General features: G+C 38.8%; 1 protein-coding gene and 1 long non-coding RNA gene across 2 annotated transcripts in view; one reads left to right on the top strand and one right to left on the bottom strand.

Moving 5' to 3' along the window:
* Positions 1-21,781, top strand: part of CCDC7 (coiled-coil domain containing 7) — a 193,243-nt gene that overhangs the window by 41,668 nt on the left and 129,794 nt on the right. The window contains exons 7-9 of the mRNA XM_032474099.1: positions 3,094-3,155; positions 4,254-4,310; positions 17,294-17,369. Of these exons, the coding sequence (XP_032329990.1) occupies positions 3,094-3,155; positions 4,254-4,310; positions 17,294-17,369 (195 nt within the window). The remainder of the gene's footprint in view (positions 1-3,093; positions 3,156-4,253; positions 4,311-17,293; positions 17,370-21,781) is intronic.
* On the bottom strand, positions 937-20,884 carry LOC116661595. Its single transcript, XR_004317542.1, has 2 exons — positions 20,843-20,884; positions 937-1,015 (listed from the first exon to the last, which is right to left on the bottom strand). It is a non-coding gene; the product is annotated as an uncharacterized LOC116661595 (long non-coding RNA).

Genomic DNA, 21,781 nt, shown 5'->3' with positions numbered 1-21,781 from the left:
TGCGTATGTTTGACATCATTATATCCAGAGATAAATCTCATTTGCTCAAGGTGTATGATACTTTCAATGTTGAATTTAGTTTTTTAGCATTTTGCTGAGGATTTTTGCATCTTTGTTCATCAGGGCTATTGGAATTGTAGTTTTTTTTTTTCCTGGTTGTAGTAGCAGGTTAATGTTAGCTTCATAAAATGAGTTTGGGAGTGTTCCCTTTCTTCAGTTTTGGGACTACTTTGAGAAGAATTGGCATTAATTCTCTAAATGTTTCATATGATTCACCTGTGAAACCATCTGGTCCTGGGTTTTTATTTGTTGGGAGTTTTTTGATTACCTAATTAGTTCTGGGTCTCTTCAGTTTATTTTTATCTTCATGGTTAAACTTGGTAGGGTGTATGCTTCTAGGAATTTACTTCTAGTGTCACACAATTTAAGTGGTGTATAATGTTGACAGTGATCTCTCTTGGTTCTGTTGTACTTTTTATTGCTGTATAATTGATGTAAAATATTAGTGCTAATTTCAGACACACAACATAGTGATTTGACATTTAACTGTATTGCAGATGATTGCCATGGCAAGTCTAGTCACCATAAAAAATTACTACAGTATTACTTAGGATATTCTTTTTTTTAAAAATTGAAGTATAGTTGATTTAAAATGTATTAATTTCTGGTGTACAGCATAGTGATTCAGTTATACATATATATTCTTTTTCATATTCTGTTTTATTATAGGTTATTACAGGCTATTGAATGTAGTTCTGTGTGCTGTACAGTAGGACCTTGTTGTTTATCTGTTTTATATATAGTAGTGTGTATCTGCTAATCCCAAACTCCTCATTTATCCCACCTCCTCTTTGGTAGCCCTTTGGTAGCCATAAGTTTGTTTTCTGTGTTTGTGAGTTTGTTTCTATTCTGTAAATAAGTTTATTTGTGTCATTCTTTTAGATTCCACATGTAAGTGATACCATATGATATTTGTCTTTTTCCCTCTGACTTTACTTGGTATGATGATCTCTAGCTGATTCATAATCGTTATAAACTGCATCATCTACCCAACTCTTTCCCAGTTTATTCTGCTAAATTTCCTTGGTACTTTCTATCCCCTTTCATTGTTGTATCTTAAAAACTATTTTTTTTTTAATATGCTTTTGTTTACATGATTGGCCAGCAGTCAGGCCGAAGTAGCAGCACCGTGGCATCGGTGAGCTGGCTTGTCATGCTTCCACATGTTAGGCTGGCAAGGAGACATTGGACGCCGAGGTGGTGAACACTTGATTCCATGCACAGAAAGCACAGGCAAGGGCAGCACGGTGCCGGCACCCGGTGTTCCTAGTTTCCTTGGACAGCACAGAGAAGGGGGCCAGATGACTGAGCAGACAAGTAGTTTGCTGCTCTGCCATGGAGAAGCCAAATCTAAATGACAGCCATGCACCTTTGTGGTCGTACAGAGGGACCATCAGCTGTTCTTTAAGAAAGAGACGGGTAAAAGTCTGTGCTCAGCTGAAATTAGGGAAGTAGATGAGAAATGGGCTTGTGTCAGTCTTGCAAAGATAGGAGTGAGAAACTGTCTCATGGAGACTCTTCAACCAGGCTTCTCTTTCTACAGCAGAAATTTCAGGGCATTCTACTGAGATTTGGGTCTGACTGCTGTCAAGCTTTGCTTATGTGGCCTTTATGGATCTGTGTGGTATTGTGTGCAGTGGGACAGGTGTTCCCTTGTAGCACTGATTCCCAAGTGGTGGCTGTTTTGTGCCCCAGAGGACACTTGTCTGTAGACACTTTGGCTGTCACAACTCCAGTTGGGAAACGCTACTGGCACTTGTGAGGCAGGGTTAGAGACACGGCTAAACATTCTAAGGTGCTCCAGATCATCCCTCATGACAGAGAAGCGTCCAGTCTAAACTGCCAGCGGTGCTGGGGGTGAGAAACCCTGTCCTCCAGTGATCTCCGTGTTACTTCTGTCTTGTCCCCTATTATTTGGCATCCAATAATATACCTAATAGTTTTATTATGAATTAATCAATTATTAGATATTATTTTAAGTTAATAATTTATTAATTTAATCTCTCATGTGTAAGCTTTCCTCTCAAGACTGTCATTTCCTCAAGATTAGAACCAGTCATGCATATCTGCATGTTTCCTATCACATGTAATAAACAGTAAATCAGTATAAGTAATTTTTACGAATAGCTGAATGAAATCAACTCCAACTCATTTGTTCCACTATCCCCAGCCATATCTGGTATAGTAACTTATCCAAGTAAAACTTTACATTTGTAAACAATCACTTTTTTGTATTAAACATACAGAAAATTACTTTATTTTACTTAAAGTAGGAAGTACCCGCTGTTGGGAAAGGCTGCTGTTTACCGTGCAGTTGCCTTACTGATTTCTCCGTCTGTTGAAGACTAGACCTGCAGGAATGATGGAGTGACACTTGAGCTGGCTTTGCAGTTACAGAGCCTTGGCTCAGAGGTTCGGATCTGTTCACTTGAGCTGTCTGCTATGAGTCATGACATTAATTTCAGGCCATATATTAATGTTAATACCTGCATTTTGAGTGTCTGATGTGTTCCAGGTGTTTTCCTAGTAACTTTACATGTGCCCTTTGATCCTTACAACTGCTTTATGAGATTGGTACTCTAATACTGCAGTTCTGACAGGTGAAGAAACTGAGGTTCAGATTAAGTAAGTTACCAAATGTCATGTATTTAGTGGGTAAAGCAGGTTTTGAGCCAGGCAGTCTGGTTCCAGAGCTTGTGCTTTTAATAATTGAGTACATGATTAAAATACATTGGTGAAAAGAAAACTCATGCTTCTGCCCAATTTAGTTTTGCTGTTTTTTTAATGTTATTGTTGGTATATGTAATTATATTCATGGAATGCATAGAAACCATAGAATCACATAGTTGGACTTTTTTACTTATTTACTTGCTAATTATTTACCTGAATGCCTATGAATAAAGGTTAACAAACATGTTAAATTTTATTTTATAAACTGCCTATATCTAGAGAATATGTTCTACTTCTTAAGTGTGATTTAAATTCTTATTCTTTGATAATAAATAAATGTTTTATTTATTGGGATTTGAGCAGGGATACTGAAAGTCCACCAGCAGCACTGAAGAGTTATGAAAGTATAGAGCACAAAATTGACGGTAATGATATTTTATACATATGTAGCCTTTATAGGGTTTCCTAAACTCAACATTTGGAGACTTACAGTTTAAAGATTTGTAGCCATAAAAGTTATACAGTGGTAAATTTAAAAAGGTATTCAGGGGAGAGTTTGCTGTTTTCAATATAAACTCTTAGTATGTTCCAGATTCTGGGAGTACACAAACTTAATAAAACTTGGTTGTTACCCTTATAAAACCCACAACATAGTAAGGATGCAAACACATTATGTGTCATTTTAATATAGTCTGATGCGTGATCAGGTATGTGTAATTTGCAGTGAGTCCACAGAAGGGAGCCAGTTGGTTCAACCTGAGGGAGTTAGAAAGGTTTTAAGCAGCCTTAAGGGATGAATAGGAATTCTTCTAGTGAAGAAGGGAGATATTTGGTATTCTGAGAGGAGGGTACAGCATGAAAAACGTATGAACAGGGAGCCACCAGTGGCTGACATTGAAGTGTGAAGTGTGGGCAGGGATGAGGTGGGGGCGGGGAGAGCCTCGGCAGGGAATAGACGCTGTGCTAAGGGACACTTTCCGTCCTTCCTCCCTTCCCTCCTTCCCCAGGGTGCGATAGAATCGTCAATTTTTTTTGTAGGAAAGTGACATGTTGGATTTTATCTGAAAGAGATTATTCTCCACGTTGAGGAGCTAGGTTTGGGGACTGGGAGAAGGAAATGTAAGGTACTGCTGGATCTTAGATGTGTGACAAGTGCCTGCATCAGAGCATAAATGAAAAGGGGCAGATTTAAGGAATATTTACTTGGTAAAATCGGCAAAGCTCAGCGATTGGATATGAAAGGGAGATTCAAGAGTGATAGCGTTAACCAGGAGAGCGCAAGAGGAAGGCAGGTTGTCTTGAGAAAATGATGCGTCCACATCGCTCCCTTGCTGTACACAGTCTCTCAGGTGCTACCCTTTGTTGCCTGATGGGGAGGGTCTACTGTGTTGGCAGCTCTGCTGTTTTTCCTAGAATTTCTTGGAATCTCTTGAATGAGTTAATAAAATAAAAACTGAAATTTAAACTCAATACATAAAATTGATATTTGAAACTTATGACAAATTCACTATTAATTATTTCAGAATTCCTAAAAGCCCACTCAACTGAAGAAATGGCAGATGTTTCTGCGACAGAGCCAAGTAAGTCTCCACTCACTGAGCACTGCTGTATTAATGACCTCTGCTGAGTGCAGTGATTTCTGTAATTTTCTGTGATTTGGAGTAATAATTATTAAGTTACAGCGTAACTTCACTGGAGTTCGGAGCCACACAGCGGTGCTGGCTGTCAAGTGCACTCTGAGGTTCCTTGGCCACTACCTGCTACCAAGAACAGACTCCTTTTTGAAGAGCGCCATGCTGTCACTTGGAATGGAGGATTTTCAGTTGTGATTAGAATGTGCTACAGAAATGCTGCAGGTGTGCTAGGCCTCTGAGGCGAGCGGTGATAAGCTGGGGAGTTCACTTGTAGGTCTGTGACTGTGCATTACGGATCATCTCAAGCACACTAAGGATTTAACTGGAATATAAAGAGCTGCAAGAACTCAGACTCCTGCCTACTTGTCAGCAGAAAGGAGAGACTACCTTCCTCCTGTCTTAATATTGGAGAGAATTTTGAAATAGCTATGAAGTGTATGCTGTGGAATAGAATTTAGAAGTAGAAAATAAGATCTGATTGAAAGAAGCTGAGGGCAATCCCGTCCTTGACGACTTGAGCCGCAGGCCCTCATGTGGACGTGTTGCGTCCTGCAGCACGTACTGCACAGTCCGGGGAGGCTGCGGCCCCAGGTGGCCCTGGCGGGCTGGGTGGGTGGAGAGGGGTCCGGAGCTTTGGCGCAGACACATAGGAAAAGGCACCCTCTGTGTTGCGAGGAGCCCGCGCACGTCTGTGGAGCTCTGTCTCCCTCATCTGCACAGCTGCCTTCTGTCTAACTCTGTGCCCTGTGAGTTACTGCTGCTTTGGCCTCCCCATGTGCTATATCCTGTCTCTGAGCTCAGGGAGACTGGCAAGCTTTGTTTGGATTTCCCTTCCTTATGCTGTGGCCTTGGAACTCCAGCCAGTAAGCTGGGGTCCTCGCAGAGCTCGCCTTTGTTTTCCTTCTGTTAGGGATTACTGCTTTGGATCTTGTTTTCCTGTATCTGAATGTTGCTGTTTCATATATTTTGTCCAGATTTTAATTGGTTTAAAGTAAAAGGGTAATTCTGGTCCCTGCTGCTCCATCATGGACAAAAGTGGAAGTCTGTACCTACTTGTAGGCCAGAGGGGCACATCTTCTAACCATGAGCCCAGGTTCCAGAAGAATAAAGTATAATAGTAGAAACTTTACTCATGGTTTTTAAGGGCAGTAGAGGACAGTTACATTGCACAGTGTGGAGAAAACCCTTTTACAGATTGCGACGTGTCTTCCTGTGGCAGCTGTCTCGGTCCCTGGGCGCCGCTGCTGCAGGTCTGCTCGTTCTCTGCGTTGCTGCTCCTCCTGTGCGCACTCTCTCTTTCTTAACAGTTCTCCTCTTCACTTCTCCAGCCTGCTTTTATTCTCGTCTTCCCTCATTCTCTAAACTCTGTTAGAGTCCAGAGCCTAACCATTAAGACGAAAGCGACCTTTGAATTCCACTGTTTTTTCCTTCTTTTAGACTATCGTTTAATCTTCATGTTGTATCATTTATAGCTAATGAACTTTATTTTTTAGGGCAGGTTTACATTTATAGAAAAATTGAGCAGAAAGTACAGAGTTTCCATATGCTCACTCTCTTCCCCACTCCTTGCACAGTTTCCTCAATTATTAAATTTTGCATTAGTGTGGTGCATTGTTTAAAGTGGATGAACCAGTATTGATACATTATTATTAACTCAAGTCCACAGTTTACCTCGGTTTCAGTCTTTGTATCATGCAGTTCTGCGGGTTGTGACAAATGCATAATGTTATGTATCCACCATTACAATGTCACACAGAAGAGTTTCATGTCCTGAAGATCCCACATCCACCTGTTCATCTCTCTACTCACCAGAATCCCTGCCAGCCACTAATCTTTTTGTTGTCTTTAGAATATTGCCTTTTCAAGAATATCCTCTGTTTTAAATCATATAGTCTTTCTTTTACTTATCAATATGCAGTTAAGATTCCTCTGTCTTTTCATGGTTTTATAGCTCATTTATTTTTATTGTGTGAATCTATGTATGGATGTACATGTTTGTTTATCCATTCGTCTATTGAAGGACATCTTGGTTGTGTCTAAGATTTGGCAATTATGAATAAAGCTGCTATAAACAAAATTCTTTATGTGGATAGACATTTTTTTAACTCATTTGGGTAAATACCAAGGAGCACGATTGCTGGATCATATAGTAAAAATATGTTTAGCTGCCAAACTGTCTTGTACAGAGATTGCATCATTTTGCATTTCTGCTAGCAATGAGCATGAGAATTTTTGGTGCTCCACATCTTTGTCAGCATTTGGCGTTGTCAGAATTTTGGATTTTAGCCATTCGAGAAGGTGTTTAGTGTTATCTCATATTTTATTTTATTTTATTGTTTATTTTACTCCATGTTTTAATTTGTGATTCCCTAATGCTATATGACATTGGACATCTTTCCATGTGTTTATTTGCCATCTATATATATCTTCGGTGAAGTATTGAGATCTTTTACTCACCTTTTTAAAGGGGTCATTTGCTTTCTTATTGTTGAATTTTAAGAGTTCTTTGTATATCTTGGACATAAATTCTTTGTCAGATACGTGTTTTGCAAAGATTTTTTTCTCAGTCCATGGTTTGTATTTTCATTCTCTTAACGTATCTTTTGCAGAGCAGAAGTTTTAAATTTTAATGAAGTTGAACATTTTTATTTCATGAGTGATGCCTTTGATGTTATGCCTAAAAGTCATCTTCAAACACAGTGTAACTGGGAATTTTTTCCTATATTATTTTCTAGAAATTTTGTTTTGCCTTTTATATTTAAATCTGTGATTCATTTTGAATTAGTTATTGTGTGGTGTGTAAAGTCTGTGCCTAAATTATTTTTTGCATATCGATGTACAGTTTTCCCAGCACCATTTGGCAAAAAGACAAACCTTTCTCCATTGAGTTACCTTCATTCCTTTGCCAAAAATCAGTTGACTATATTTGTGTGGGTCTGTTTCTGGGATCTCTGTTCTGTTCGATGGATTTGTTTGTTCTTTGCCAATACCAGCCTGTCTTGATGACTATAGCTTTATAGTAAGTCTTGAAGTTGGATAGTGTCAGTCCTCCAACTTTGTTCTTCTTCAGTATTTTATTGGCTTCTTTGGATCTGTTTCCTTTCTGTATAAAGCTTATAATAAGTCTGTTGATATCCACAGAATAGCTTGCTAGATTTTTGATTGGGATTGCATTACATCTACAGATCAAATTGGTGAAAATTGATGTCTTAACAGTAGCGACTCTTCCTACCCATGGACATGGATTATCTCTCCATTTATGTATTTTTTTTGCATTTCTCTCATCACATTGTTGTACTTTTCCTTATAGAGATTTTGTACACGTATATTTAGATTAATACCTAAGTATTGAGGTTTTGGTACTAACGTAACTCGTGTGTTTGTAATTTCAAGTTCTACTTGTTTATTGCTGGTATATAAGAAAGCAGTTGCAATTCACCTCTGTATATTACTCGTGTATGCTGTAATCTTTCTGTAATCACTTAATACTTCCAGGAGATTTTTGGTGATTCTTCGGGATTTTCTGTACAATCATCCATTGTAGAAGAAGACAACTTCTTCATTTTCAATCTTTACTTTTTATTTTCTTATACTGTTGTGGTAGTTAGGACTTCTAGTGTGATGTTGAATAGGAGTGGTGAGAGGGAACACCCTTGTCTTGTTCCTGATGTAGGAGGAAAGCGTTTGGTTTCTTGCCAGTAAGTATGGTGTTAGCTGTAGGTCTTTTGTTTGGTTTCCTATATCAAGTTGAGGATATTTGCTTTTATTTCTAGTTTGCAAAGAGTTGTTTGTCATGACTGAGTTTTAGATTTTTTGGAATGTTTTTTATGCATCTTTTGACATGATCATATGATATTTCTTCTCTGGACTATTGATATGATAGATTATATTAGCTGATTTTCAGATATTGACCCAGTCTTGCATACTTGGGAAATATCTCACCTGATAGTAGTGTATAATTTTTCCCTTACCTTGTTGGATTAGGTTTGCTGTCTTTTTGGGGATTTTTGCATCTGTTTTCATAAGCGATATTGGTGTGCAGTTATCCTTGTTTGGTAATGTCTTTGATCTTAATATTAGAGTGATGCTGGTCTCATAAAATGAGTTAGGAAGTCTCTCTTTTGCTTCTGTCATCTGGAGTAGACTGCAGATAATTGGTATGATTTTCCTTATGGGTTTGGTAGAATTTGCCAGTGAAATCAGTCCTGGTGCTTTCTGTTTTAGAAGGGTATCAATTATTGATCCATTTCTTTAAGATATAAGATACATATTCTATTCAGAATATCTGTTTCTCCTTGTGTGAGTTTTGCTAGATTGCATCTTTCAAAGAATTGGTCCATTTCATCTAAATTATCAAATCTGTTAGCATAAGTTTAGGCTAGAGGTGTATTCATTTTCTGAATTTTTTTTGAATAAGCAGCTTTTGGTTTATTTGATTTTCTGTAATGATTTCCTGTTTTCACTTTCATTGATATCAGCTCTAATTTTTATTATTTCTTTTCTTCTACTTACTTTGAATTTAACTTGATCTTTTTTTCTAGTTTCCTAAGGTAAAAGCTTAGATTATTGATTTAATATCTTTCTTCTGTTGTAATATATTTATTAAATTCTATATATTTCCTTCCATTGCAGTTCACAAAATTTGATGTTACATTTTCACTTTAACTTAGTTCAAAATGTATTTTAGTTTCTCCAACACTTCTTTGTCACATGTGCTATTTAGTAGTATGTTGTTTAATCTCCAAATATGCTGTGATTTTCAAGCTATCTTTCTGTTACAGATTTTAAATTTAATTGTGTTGGGGTCTGACAGCAGACATTATATAATTTCTGTTGTTTAAATTTGTTGAGGTGTATTTAATGGCCCAGAATATGGTGTGTGTTGGTGTATGTACCATGTGACTTTGAGAACAATGTATATTCTACTGTTGTTGTGTGAATTAGTCTGTAGCGTCTATCGTATCCAGCTGAATGGTGGTGATGTTGAGTTCACTAAGTCCTTACTGATTATCTGCCTCCTGTATCTGTCCAGTTCTGGTAGAAGGGTGTTGAAGTCTCCAGTTACAATGGTGGATTCATCTCTGTCTCCTTGTGGTGCACCAGTTTTGCCTCACTTGTTTTGATGCTCTGTAGTTAGACACATACACATTGAGGATTATTACATGTTGTTGCAGAGCTGACTCATTTAGCATTAAATGCCCCTCTTTATTCTTAATAACGTTTTTTTTTGTTCTTAAGTCTTCTCTGTTCAAAATTAATATAGCTGCTCCTGCTTTCTTTTGATTAATATTAGCATGGTATATCTTTTTCCTTCCATTCACTTTTAATCCATTTGTGTCTTTATATTTAAAGTTGGTTTCCTAAAAATAGAGTTACCAAATGATCCAGCAGTCCCACTTCTGGGCATATATCCAGATGGAACTATAATTCACAAAGATACATGCACCCCAGTGTTCATAGCAGCACTGTTTACAGTAGCCAAGACATGGAAGCAACCTAAATTTCCATTGACAGATGGCTGGGTAAAGAAGATGTGGTGTATAAACATATATAATGGAATATTACTCAGCCACAAAAATAATGAAATAATGCTATTTGCAGCAACATGGTTGGATCTAGAGATTATCATATTAAGTGAAGTAAGTCAGAGAAAGACAAATATAATATACCACTTTTATGTGGAATCTAGAAAAAAAAATGATACAAATGAACTTATTTACAAATGAGAAATAGACTCACAGACATAGGAAACAAACTATGGTTACCAAAGGGGAAGGGGGTTGGGGGAAGAGATAAATTAGGAGTTTGGGATCAACATATATACACTAGTATGTGTAAAACAGACAAACAACAAGGCCCTGCTGTATAGCACAGGGAACTATATTCAGTGACTTGTAATAACTTATAATGGAAGAGAATCTGAAAAAAGAATATATATGCATATGTATAATTGAATCACTTTGCACACCTGAAATTAACACATATAGCGAGGTTTTGTTTTTGATCCACTCTGGCAGTTGGTCTTTAAGTTGGTACATTTAGACCCCTGATGTTCAGAGTGATTATTGATACAGTTGGATTAGTGTCTGCTTATTAATGTTTTCTGTTTGTTGCCCTTGTTCTTTGCTCCAACTTTTTTTTTTTTTTTTACTTTTCTTTTAATTGAAGTATAGTCAGTTTATAACAGTGTCAATTTCTGGTGTATAGCATAATGATTCAGTCATACATGAATATGCATATATTCATTTTCATATTTTTCACCGTAAGCTACAACAAGATACTGAGTATAGTTCTCTGTGCTATACAGTATAAACTTGTTTATCTATTTTATATATACCAGTCAGTATCTGCAAATCTCAAACTCCCAATTTATCCCTTCCCACCCCTTCCCCTCTGCCAACCATAAGTTTGTTATCTATGTCTGTGAGTCTGTTTCTGCTTTATAAATAAGTTCATTTGTCATTTTTTAAAAATAGATTCCACATGTGAGTGATATCATATGGTATTTTTCTTTCTCTTTTTGGCTTACTTCATTAAGAATGACATTCTCCAGTTTGCTCCAACTTTTGGTCTGCTCTTTCTCTGCCTTTTGAGGATTTAATTGACCATTTTATTTTTTCTCCAACTTTATTGAGATATAGCTGACATATAACATTGTATAAGTGTAAGGTGTACAATATGCTATTTGAGGTACTTACATATTACAAAATGTTAGCGCCATTGTGTTAGCTAATACCTCTGTAATGTTACATAATTACCATTTTCGTCTTTCTGATAGGAACTTTTAAAATCTATTCTCTTGGCAACTTTCAAGTATGTAATGCAGTATTGTTATCTACAATAGCAATGCTGTGCATTAGGTCCCTAGAACTTACTCATTTTCTAACTGGGTATCATATCCCCATCATATCCCCATATCCTCTACCCCAATCCCTGAGTAACTACCATTCTGTTCTGTTTATATGAGTTCAACTTTATTATATTCAACATATAAATGATATCATACAGTATTCATTTTTTCATTTCTGACTTATTTCACTTAGCATAATGCCCTCAAGATCCATTCATGTTGTGGCAAAAGGCAGCATTTCCCTCTTCTTTATGACTGAATAATATTCCACTATATACATATATACGTATGTATACATTCATCCATCAGTGGACATTTAGGTTATTTTTAATATGCTAACATGAGAGTGCAGATACATCTCATTGATAACCTGTTCCATTTCCTTTGGATATATGTCCAGAGGTGGGTCATATAATGTCGTTTTATTTTTAATTTTTGGAGGAACCTCCATATTGTTTTCCATAGTGGCTGCACCAATTTACATTCCTACCAGCAGTGCATCAGCAGTCTACTTTCTCCACACCCTTGTCAGCACTTGTTATCTCTTGTCTTCTAGGTAACAGCCATTCTAATAGGGGTGAGGGGATACCTCACTGTGGTTTTGATTTGCATTTCCCTGGTGATTAGTGTAGTTGAGCACCTTTTCATGTACCTGATAGTCATTTGTGCACTCTCTTTGGAAAAATGTCCATCCAGGTTCTTTGCCCATTTTGGAATCAGATGATGATGATGATTATTTAACTATGGAGCTGTATGAGTTCTTTATATAGTTTGGATATTAGCCCCTTGTCATTGAGTGGTTTACAGATACTTTCTCCTGTTCCGTATGATGCCTTTTCAGTTTGTTGATGGCTTCCTTGTCTGTGCAGAAGCTTTTTAGTCTGATGTAGTCCTACTTTTGTTTTTTTTAGTATATATTTCATGGTATTCTTCAACTCTAAAATCTGTTTGGTTCTTTTTAATGTTTTCTACCTCTTTGTTGAACGATTGGTCTTGTATTATTTTCCTGATGTCGTTACATAGTTTCTCTTTGTTCTCCTATAGCTCTCTGAGCGTCTTCAGAGGAATTGTTTTGCATTCTTTATTGGGCAGTTCCTGTCCCTTCATGTCTTGGGGGCCAGTTACTGGAGGTGGAGTTATGTCTCCCTGATTCCTTATGAGCCGTGTGTCCTTTTGTAGACACCTGCACGTTGGAAGAAGCAGTCATCTCTTGCAGACTTTACGGAATGACTTCAGTAAGGAAGGATTTTCAGCCACGGAGGGGGGAGGGGAATGCCAAGTATGCCACGAGCCCAGGTGTCGTGGTGTAGGGGGGCAGGTGTGGGGACAGGAAGTGGACTGGGTCTCGGGGCACTGTGACTCGTCGGCTCAGGCTGTTGCAGTCCACAGTGCGGACAGCTGGGTGGTCCTTTGTGAATGCTGCAGGAGTCTTCAGAAGCTGCAAGGCTGATGGGGTCCTCAGCATTGTCTTCAGGTGGGGCAGCAAGGCCCCGGGCAGGCAGTGGTAGTGGCCTGCGCTGGTGGTACACATGTGCTTGGCTCTGGGCCAGCTGCAGGTGCCTGGGTAGTGACAGTGGCCAGTTGCAAACACACACATAGTGGTGGGGCCCAGGACAGGAAGCAAGGGTGGGGCTAACTGTGGGCACATCTTCAGCTCAGAAGCCCTGGCTGTCAGTGTGCATCACTGTGGCTTCTGGGTCTCTTGCTGCTGGAACACGGCAGTGGAGCTGGTGACAGGCCAGGGGCATGCTGGGGCATGGTTGGAGGGGCTAGGTGCAGGTGGGGTGAGGGCAGTGGTGCATGTCAGAGATAGAAGATGGCCTGATCTCGGCCCACAAGCAGCTGTGGGGAACCTGCCGTGGGCGTGCTCTCCTGTGGCTGCACTGTCTCCCTGTGGGTGTGCAGATGGCAGTGGAGGGTGCTGACGATCAGGGCTGGGAGAGCGCGGATGTACAGCTGGAGGTGCTGGACCTGGGTGTGTGCGTGGTGGTGAGTCTGAGCCCCAGAGGTCTAGGCTGGTGTCTCAGCCACGGAGGCTTCTGCTGGCTGCTGGGGTGGTTCCTGGGCTCCCGTGACGGTGGTGGTTGGGGCAGGAAATGGGGAGGGCCTCAGGCAGCTGGCATCAGTGAGTGCCAGGGGTGAAGCTGGTGAAAACTGCAGGTTGTCCGCGGGGGCTGTGCTCGCCATCAGTGGTAAAAGCTGCTGGGCTCCTGAGCGGAGCGGGCTGGGGGCTGTGGTGACTCAAGCTCCGTGGCTGATACGGGTAGCCCTGCTTTCCCACCTTGTTCCTAGCCGCCTGTGTGGCTCATCTCTGGGTGGGGTGAGATCCAGGCAGATCCTCTGTGCCGTGTCAGGAAAGGTCAGTTAAGTTGTCGCTCACCGCCCTCTTCCTTCTCTCTTTCTAGCTGGGCAGTTGCACTGAGCCATGCTGGCTTGGGGGTGGGGTGGCGCAGACACAGTGAAGCGGTTCTTTTCATTTTTGTGCAGTTATTCTCAGGTTTTTCATCCCAGTGTGTTGCTGAAGTTTTTAAAGTGGACTCCAGAGCTGTCCCAGGCAGCTGTTCTGTGGACAGCTGTTTAATTGCTGGTCTTTGTTGGGGAACAGAGGCTAGGGTCTCTTACTTAGCTGTTTTGGTGATGTCCTTAGATTCTTGGGTACAAGAGTTTTCATATCAGTTTTGTTTGTAATAGTCCTCAAAGTGAAGAGTAGAGTGGGGACATAGATTGTGGTCTAGTCATATAGGGGACAAGCATGTCATAATGAAAATGTCTGCAGTCCAGCCGCTGCTGACACCATTTGTCTTCCAGAGATACTGGTGACTGAATGAAGTCCTAATATATGGAGCATTTTCATTTATAATAAGTTAAAAGCTAGGAAACTTAGCTGTTTATTAAGGATATTAATAAAGGTAGAAAAGATATAAAGGTGAGAAGAAAAAAACAGGGTAGTCTGCACCTGTAGGGCGAAGTAAAGGGCTATGAATGGGCAGGCTGCGTAGAGAGGCCCTTAGGATCTGGGCAGACCCTGGAGGCCAGGAGCCGACCTCGAGTGCTGGTTGTGTGGATGTTTGTGACTGTTCATTAAACTATAAATGTATTTTTATATATCTCTCAGTAAGTATGATATAGCTCATGATTATAAAATAAAGAAGAATATTAGGGAATTTGTTTATATTGGGACTTTTAAAGAATGAAACAAAGCCTAGAAAGTATAAAAGTAAAAAATGAGTAGATTTGGCTAAGTTCAAAAATTCTGTACATTAGAAATGTCAGTAAGCAATAGCAGGCTATTAATTGTTTTTTTTTTTTTAACATTTTTTATTGATTTATAATCATTTTACAATGTTGTGTCAAATTCCAGTGTAGAGCACAATTTTTCAGTTATACATGAACATATACGTATTCACTGTCACACTTGTATCTCTGTGAGCTACGACAAGATCTTGTGTATATTTCCCTGTGCTACACAGTATAATCTTATCTGTTCTACGTTTTGAACTCCCAGTCTGTCCCTTCCCACCTCCCGCTCCCTTGGCAACCACAAGTTTGTATTCTATGTCTATGTGTATATTTCTGTTTTGTATTTATGTTTTGTTTGTTTGTTTTTAATTTTAGATTCCACATATGAGTGATCTCATATGGTATTTGTCTTTCTCCTTCTGGCTTACTTCACTTAGAATGACATTCTCCAGGAGCATCCATGTTGCTGCAAATGGCGTTATGTTGTTGATTTTTATGGCTGAGTAGTATTCCATTGTATAACTATACCACTTCTTCTTTATCCAGTCATCTGTTGATGGACATTTAGGCTGTTTCCATGTTTTGGCTATTGTAAATAGTGCTGCTATGAACATTGGGATGCAGGTGTCATCCTGAAGTAGGGTTCCTTCTGGATATAAGCCCAGGAGTGGGATTCCTGGGTCATATGGTAAGTCTATTCGTAGTCTTTTCAGGGATCTCCATACTGTTTTCCACAGTGACTGCACAAAACTGCATTCCTACCAGCAGTGTAGGAGGGTTCCCTTTCCTCCACAGCCTCTCCAGCATTTTAGCAGACTATTAATTGTGTTAACACACAACATGCTAGTATTAATTGGTGCCTACAAATGAATAATAAAAAGGCAGACAACTCAGGAGAAAGAAAAATGGACAAACATGTGAAGAAGCATTTTACAGAGGAAGAAATAAAATGTCTAAAAACAGATGAAATGATGCTTGACCAAATTGTTGTCAGGGAAATGCAAAGTAAAGTAACAAGGAAGAGTATTTTACTTACGAGAGGTATTGAAGTCAGACATTAACAACAATTGGCAGTTGGTGACATGTGGAAAAAAAGGACTCTGTCATACTTTGTGGGTTGAAATGAAAATTGTCCACATGTGTTTGGAGTTCACTCTGGTATTATGTACCAAAAATGGAAGAAAGTTATTGGAAACATTCAACAACTTTGTTTTTAGTAATTTGCCTTTACAGAGGTACTGGCATGAGTGTGTAAGTGATTTTAATGACCATATAGTATTTAATTTTATGGTTATGCCATAATTTATTTATTATTCTTCTGATGTTCATATAGATAATTTCTATATTTCTGTTTCCAGCAACAGTACTGCTGGTAGCAAAGTTGTAAGAGTGAAAACAGAAAGCAACATGGATTTTTAGGACTGGCTAAATGAATGACAGAACCTTACAGCAATGGAATGCTGTGTAGCTTTAAAAAAATAAGATAACTTTATATAAAATGCTTAGAAGCATTTTCCTTGATATTTAAAGCGATAAAGCAGGATAAGAGCACGTGAGGTACGTTTTATCCCATTTCTGTAATCCCTCTGTGTAACGTGCAGCCTAGATGCTGACTGTCTCTTAGGTTTCTTTCCAAGAGGAAAAAGTCCATTGGTAAATAACACACAGTCATTACTAATAATTTTTATTAATTTATTAATAAAATACCGAAGCTTTTATAATAGAGAAAAGAGGTCCTGCTCCGTCCACAGAATACAGGAAACAGCTCAATCTCCTCTTACCATTCTGGCTGTTTCAGAATGATTCTGTAAGCCACCTGGTTAACCTGAGGTGCTCAGGAAAGGGCCTTTAATGGAACAGTTCAATGGGTTCTCTGGTCTCTTTTCTTCTGTTTTAAAATTATTCACAGTGAGAACTTGAGGAAGAGCAGCTGGACGGTCCCCCACGCTGTTGGACCTTGGTACTGGAAGAGGGACGCTCCCACCTGTACATCTTGAGCTGCTGAGTTGAAGTTCCTGAGCTAGTAGAGTTGTAGAAATGGGCTGCCAAACAGATTGCCACAGGCTGAGTGTATTAAATGACAGAAGTGTATTTCTCACAATTCTGGAGGCTAAGTTCAAATCAGGGTTCTAGCACGGTCATGTCCTGGGAGAGCCTTCCTCCTGGTTTGCAGGTGGCCATCTTCCTGCCATGTCCTCGGACGATGGAGAGAGAGCAGAGGAAAGAAAGCAGGTGCTCTCATAGAGTCTGGTGTGGCTCCATCCTCAGGGCTTAATTACCTCTCAGAGACCCACTTTCAAGTATCATTGCGTCGGAGGGTAGGGTTTTGATACATGCATTTTGAGGGAACATGAACATTCTGTCCATAGCAGGACCTTTTCTCCCTCCTGGGAACTGTGTTTTCAAATTCTGACAGCAGTAACAACTGATGTTCTTTGTAATCCTTTACCATATGCAGGGCATAATTTTAAATTATGTCCTATGCTATTATCAGATTAATTTTAAAATATTGTTTATTACACCATATCACTTTTTATGCAAGCATTTTTAACTACTCTCTTGCCTATAAGAGATTCTGGATTTGGTTCTTCTAAAGCTGGCTTCTCCCAGCATACTCTGAATATTTTAGGAGTATTGACCCTCTCAAAGCAGGGCCCCTGGTTTACTTAGTTTCTCAATACACTTGATTTATTTGGCCCCTTTGATACATGCTGCACACTTCTGCTATCTGCTCTTTATCTACTTCTCACATACAGCAGTCAGTTATATCAGCATTTGGGTGTAACTTCAGCCATTTGTGATACCTTTAAATGTTTTCCTTTTTTTTTTTTAACAGTAGAAACTGGTAATTCAGTGATTAATCGGCTTAATGCCATGTTGAGAGTATTTGGAAGACAGGCAAATACATTACAGAGGTAAGCTTTTAAAATAATTAATTTTCCTGATTATAAAAATGAGTGCATATTTGTTTTTAAAAACTTGGAAGCATAAGAAAAAAAAACCTGTGTTAAAAAGCTTAGTGTTCTTAATTTTTATGTGTATAATTTTAAACCTTAAAATTATAATAATACAGAATGTGAAGTTGTATAAGCACAGTGGAAAACAGTATGATATATCCTCAAAAAATATAATCTAGCAATTCCATTTCTGGGCATATGCCCCCCAAAATGGAAAGTCAGGGTTTTGATGAGATACTTGTACAGCCGTGTTCACTGGAGCATTATTTATGATAGAAAAGAGCTAGAAGCACCCCCGGTGTCCAGTGGTGGATGAACGGATAAAGAAAATGTGATACATGCATGGAACGGAATATTCACTCATTCTTTAAAAAGAAAGAAATTCCGACACACGGTGCAACATGGATGAATCTTGAGGACATGGATGCTTGAGTACAATAAGCCAGTCACAAAGAGACAGAGTTGTATAATTTCACTTATGAGGCTTTCAGCATGGCCAGATTCAAAGGGACAGAAAGTAGAGTGATGATTGTCAGTGTCGTGGGGAATGAGGAGCAGGGAGTTATTTACTGGGTGTAGAGTTTCAGTTTTTTCCAATATGAAAAGAGCTCTGGAGACTGTACAACAATATGAATATACTTATGACTACTGAACTGAACACTTAAAATGCTTAATACGGTAAATTTTATGTTATTTGTACTTTACCACAATTTTTAAAAAGCAAAATTACAGTCATACAAAGAGTATAGTCTGTGTATATACTTTTCACTTAGGTATAATTCTTTGTAAACTCATATAATTCTTTTTTAAATAAATGTTTTAAATAAAGTAAAACATATCCAGAAAAGTTCACATCACAGCATTTTCAAAAATTTTCTTTGGATTCAACATTGAAAAATTGGGAAATTTTACATGATCAGATTTTCTCTAGTGATCAAGTTCGGTGGTCAAGACTTAATAGATGAGTGTACTAGATCAAGTGTGAAGAAAAGGATGTCCCGGGCAGCTGCTACAATTGGAGCTAGAGGACTCACGGCTTGCATTGTTGGGTGGCCAGGTACTTGGTATGTAATATTCAGGCTCTGTTTACTTTTTACCCACTTCTGTCTTACTGGAATCCTCCCTATCAAAAGGGTAAGGCCAGAACCTTCACAGTTTGTCAGATGAAAGCTTTTAACATGTTCCAGGAGCATTCTTAAAGTAGGAGGCTGGTTTCCACAAACATCCTTTCCCATTGGGACAGGGTATTAAAGCACTCTGTACTACTGGTTATTCTAACTGCTCGTCCTAGACTGTGGGTGCTAGTTAAAACTAGTCTTAGAATTCCTGGGCATAACAGAGCAGTGGGAAGGACTAGTTGACTGAAGGAGAGAATTTCCAGCTTGCGTTGTCTTATTCACAGAGTCAGCCTTGAACAACTGTCTGGTCAAAATATGCTTAGTATGTTTCTTTGCATGTTGAGAAGTATCTTGAAAGTGAGTGTGGGTACCCACAGTTCTTACAGGTGGCTCTTTGTTAGTTTCACTGTTGTTGAAAAAGCATGTCTCGCAGAATGAAGTCACAGAGCAGCTTTTTGCAGACTCCTTGTGCTTATTTATATTTGCTTATTTGGGCTTACTTCCCCTGCTCCTAGGTAAAGACCTAGGACAGTACTGTGACTTCTCCGATCACTCTTAGATGATAAACTTAAATATCATCGTCATCAATATCCTGAATTGGAAAGTAAAATTCCCTGTCATATATTAAGTCAGTATTTTAACTTTCATTCAGAGTTAGGACTTCTCTTCCCTTCCCCTGCCCCAGTACCCCAGGTGGAGCCTGCTGGGGCATGAGGTTGGCTTTTCTCTTTCATTTCCTCCTTTCTCGCTAGTTGTAGTTTCTGTTGTCCATGTTTTTGGGAAAGCAGGGAAGAAAAGTTAAGGTATACAGGGAAGGTCTTCCTTGACTGTTACTGCCTGCCTTCTCCATAACATAACATCAACCAGTTTTCTGAGTGCCTCTCTAAGGCTTAAGGTAAGGGAAGTCATATCCACCCCTCCCTAAAGGGTTTGAATAGGGCTCAGGACACCACATGACCTTGAAAAGTTCTTTCTTCAATTATGGGATGAATTGGGAGTCCAACTAGAGATTGGACTGTAGGACAGTTTTTGAAGGCCCTAGTGCCTCTTTGGTGAGCAGAGTGCTGAGATCTGGTGACTGGTCTTGGGAATGAAGTTGTCAGCATTGGTGAGAATATGACCCATCACCAGAATCATGTGTGGTCCTGATGGGAAAGCAGGCCAAGTAAGAAATCTATCATGGCGCTTTTCCTGAGGAGGCGGAAGGGTCAGAAGTAAGGGTAAAAAGCTGTCTTGGTTTTCAGACTGTCTTTAGCCCAGGTCCGTGTGTCACAGGTAGTTACGTTATGTCAGAGGTGGAGTCATCATAATTCCAATGTGGCAAATTCAAAGTCTTCAATGAATTTCAGTGGCCAGTTTGGGCACTAGCAAGGCAAAGGCATCCATATGGCCAAAAAAATAATGACGGCTTGCTTCACTGCATCCAAAAAATTAAATTTAATGTTTATTACAGACATAAATGTAAGAAAACAAAATCGTAAACATAGGGAAGGCATCCTACTCTATCAAAATTAAAAACATCTTCAAAAATGAATCAAAGTCAGAAGATAAGCAGTGGACTGGGAGAAAATGTGTGCAGGTACAATAGAAGGAATGAGAATAAGAATGTATAATTCCACAAAAAGGGCAAGTGACCCTGAGAACTAGGCAGAGTATGTACACACACTACACGTAACTTACTGACAAACTCCTAGAAAGATACAGAGTAAACAGATTCAAGAACTAGGAAATCTGAATGGAACTGTAACATGTTAAAAGATTTGATTGATAATTAAATATTTCCCAACAAGAAATGCTCAGGCTAGATGGCTTCACTGGTGAGTTCCATCAGATACAGATAGACAGATAGATAGATAGTTATAGTCAGTTTACAATGTTGTGTCAATTTCCAGTGTAGAGCACAATTTTTCAGTTATACATGAACATACATAGATTCATTTTCACATTCTTTTTCACTGTGAGCTACCACAAGATCTTGTATTTATTTCCCTGTGCTATACAGTATAATCTTGTTTGTCTATTCTATATATGCCTGTCAGTACCTACAAATTTCAAACTCCCAGTCTGTCCTTTCCCACCCCCCTCCCCCTGGCAGCCACAAGTTTCTATTCTACGTCTATGAGTCTGTTTCTGTTTTGTATTTATGTTCATTTGTCTTTCTCTCTCTCTTCCTTCCTTCCTTTTTCTTTTCTCTTTCTCGTTCTTTTCTTTCTTTTTTCTTCCTTCCTTCCTTCCTTCCTTCCACATATGAGCAATCTCATGGTATTTTTCTTTCTTTTTCTGGCTTACTTCACTTAGAATGACATTCTCCACGGACATCCATGTCGCTGCAAATGGCACTATGTTGTCATTTTTATGGCTGAGTAGTATTCCATCATATAAATATACTACATCTTCTTTATCCAGTCATCTGTCAATGGACATTTAGGCTGTTTCTATCATATTTAAGGAGGAATTAGTACCATTGTTTCACACTCTTAAGAAATAGAAGAGTTTATAATTGAAAGGAAACATATGTCCACACAAACAGTTGTACATAGATATTCATGGTAGCATTATTCATAATAGTCAAAAAGTGGAAACAGTCCAAATGTCCGTAAACTGACGAATGGATAAATAAAATGAGTATATCCATCCAATGGGATATAATTTGACAGTAAAAAGTAACAAAGTATTGACACATGCTACAACACGGATGAACCTGAAAAACATGCTAAGTGTAAGAAAACAGTCTAAAAATACCATGTATTGTATATTTCTATTTATATGAAGTACTCAAAATGGGCAAATCTATAGCAAGAGAATGTAGACTAGTGGCTGCCAGGGCTGGGGCAGTGTTGGAAGAAATGTAGAGTTAGTCTGAAGGGCTACAGAGCTGCTTTTTGGGGTACTTAAAATGTGCTAAAATTAGATCATGACAATAGTTACTCAACTTCAGTGAATATATTAAAAGCCATTGAATTGTATACTTTGAGTGAATTTTGTGATATATTAATTGTATCTCAATAAAGCTATTAAAATTCTGATTATAATAAATAAAACATTCATTAGTGAGAACAATACAGTCCGTCCACACTGGAACAGTTGTCAGCAAACTGCAGTCCATGAATCACATCTAGCTGACAGCTTGTTTTGGTAAAGTTTTATTAGAGCACAGCCACGCCCATTCATTTACCCACCATCTGTCGCTGCTTTTGCAGAGCTGGTTAGTGGTGACAGACATCTTCTAACCTGTAAAGTCTAAAATATTTA

Source organism: Camelus ferus, chromosome 35 (assembly GCF_009834535.1).
Source record: "Camelus ferus isolate YT-003-E chromosome 35, BCGSAC_Cfer_1.0, whole genome shotgun sequence".
In the NCBI taxonomy this organism is placed as follows: Eukaryota; Metazoa; Chordata; class Mammalia; order Artiodactyla; family Camelidae; genus Camelus; species Camelus ferus.
The sequence above is the reverse complement of the archived record's forward strand: the minus strand, read 5'-3'. Positions and strand labels throughout refer to the sequence as shown.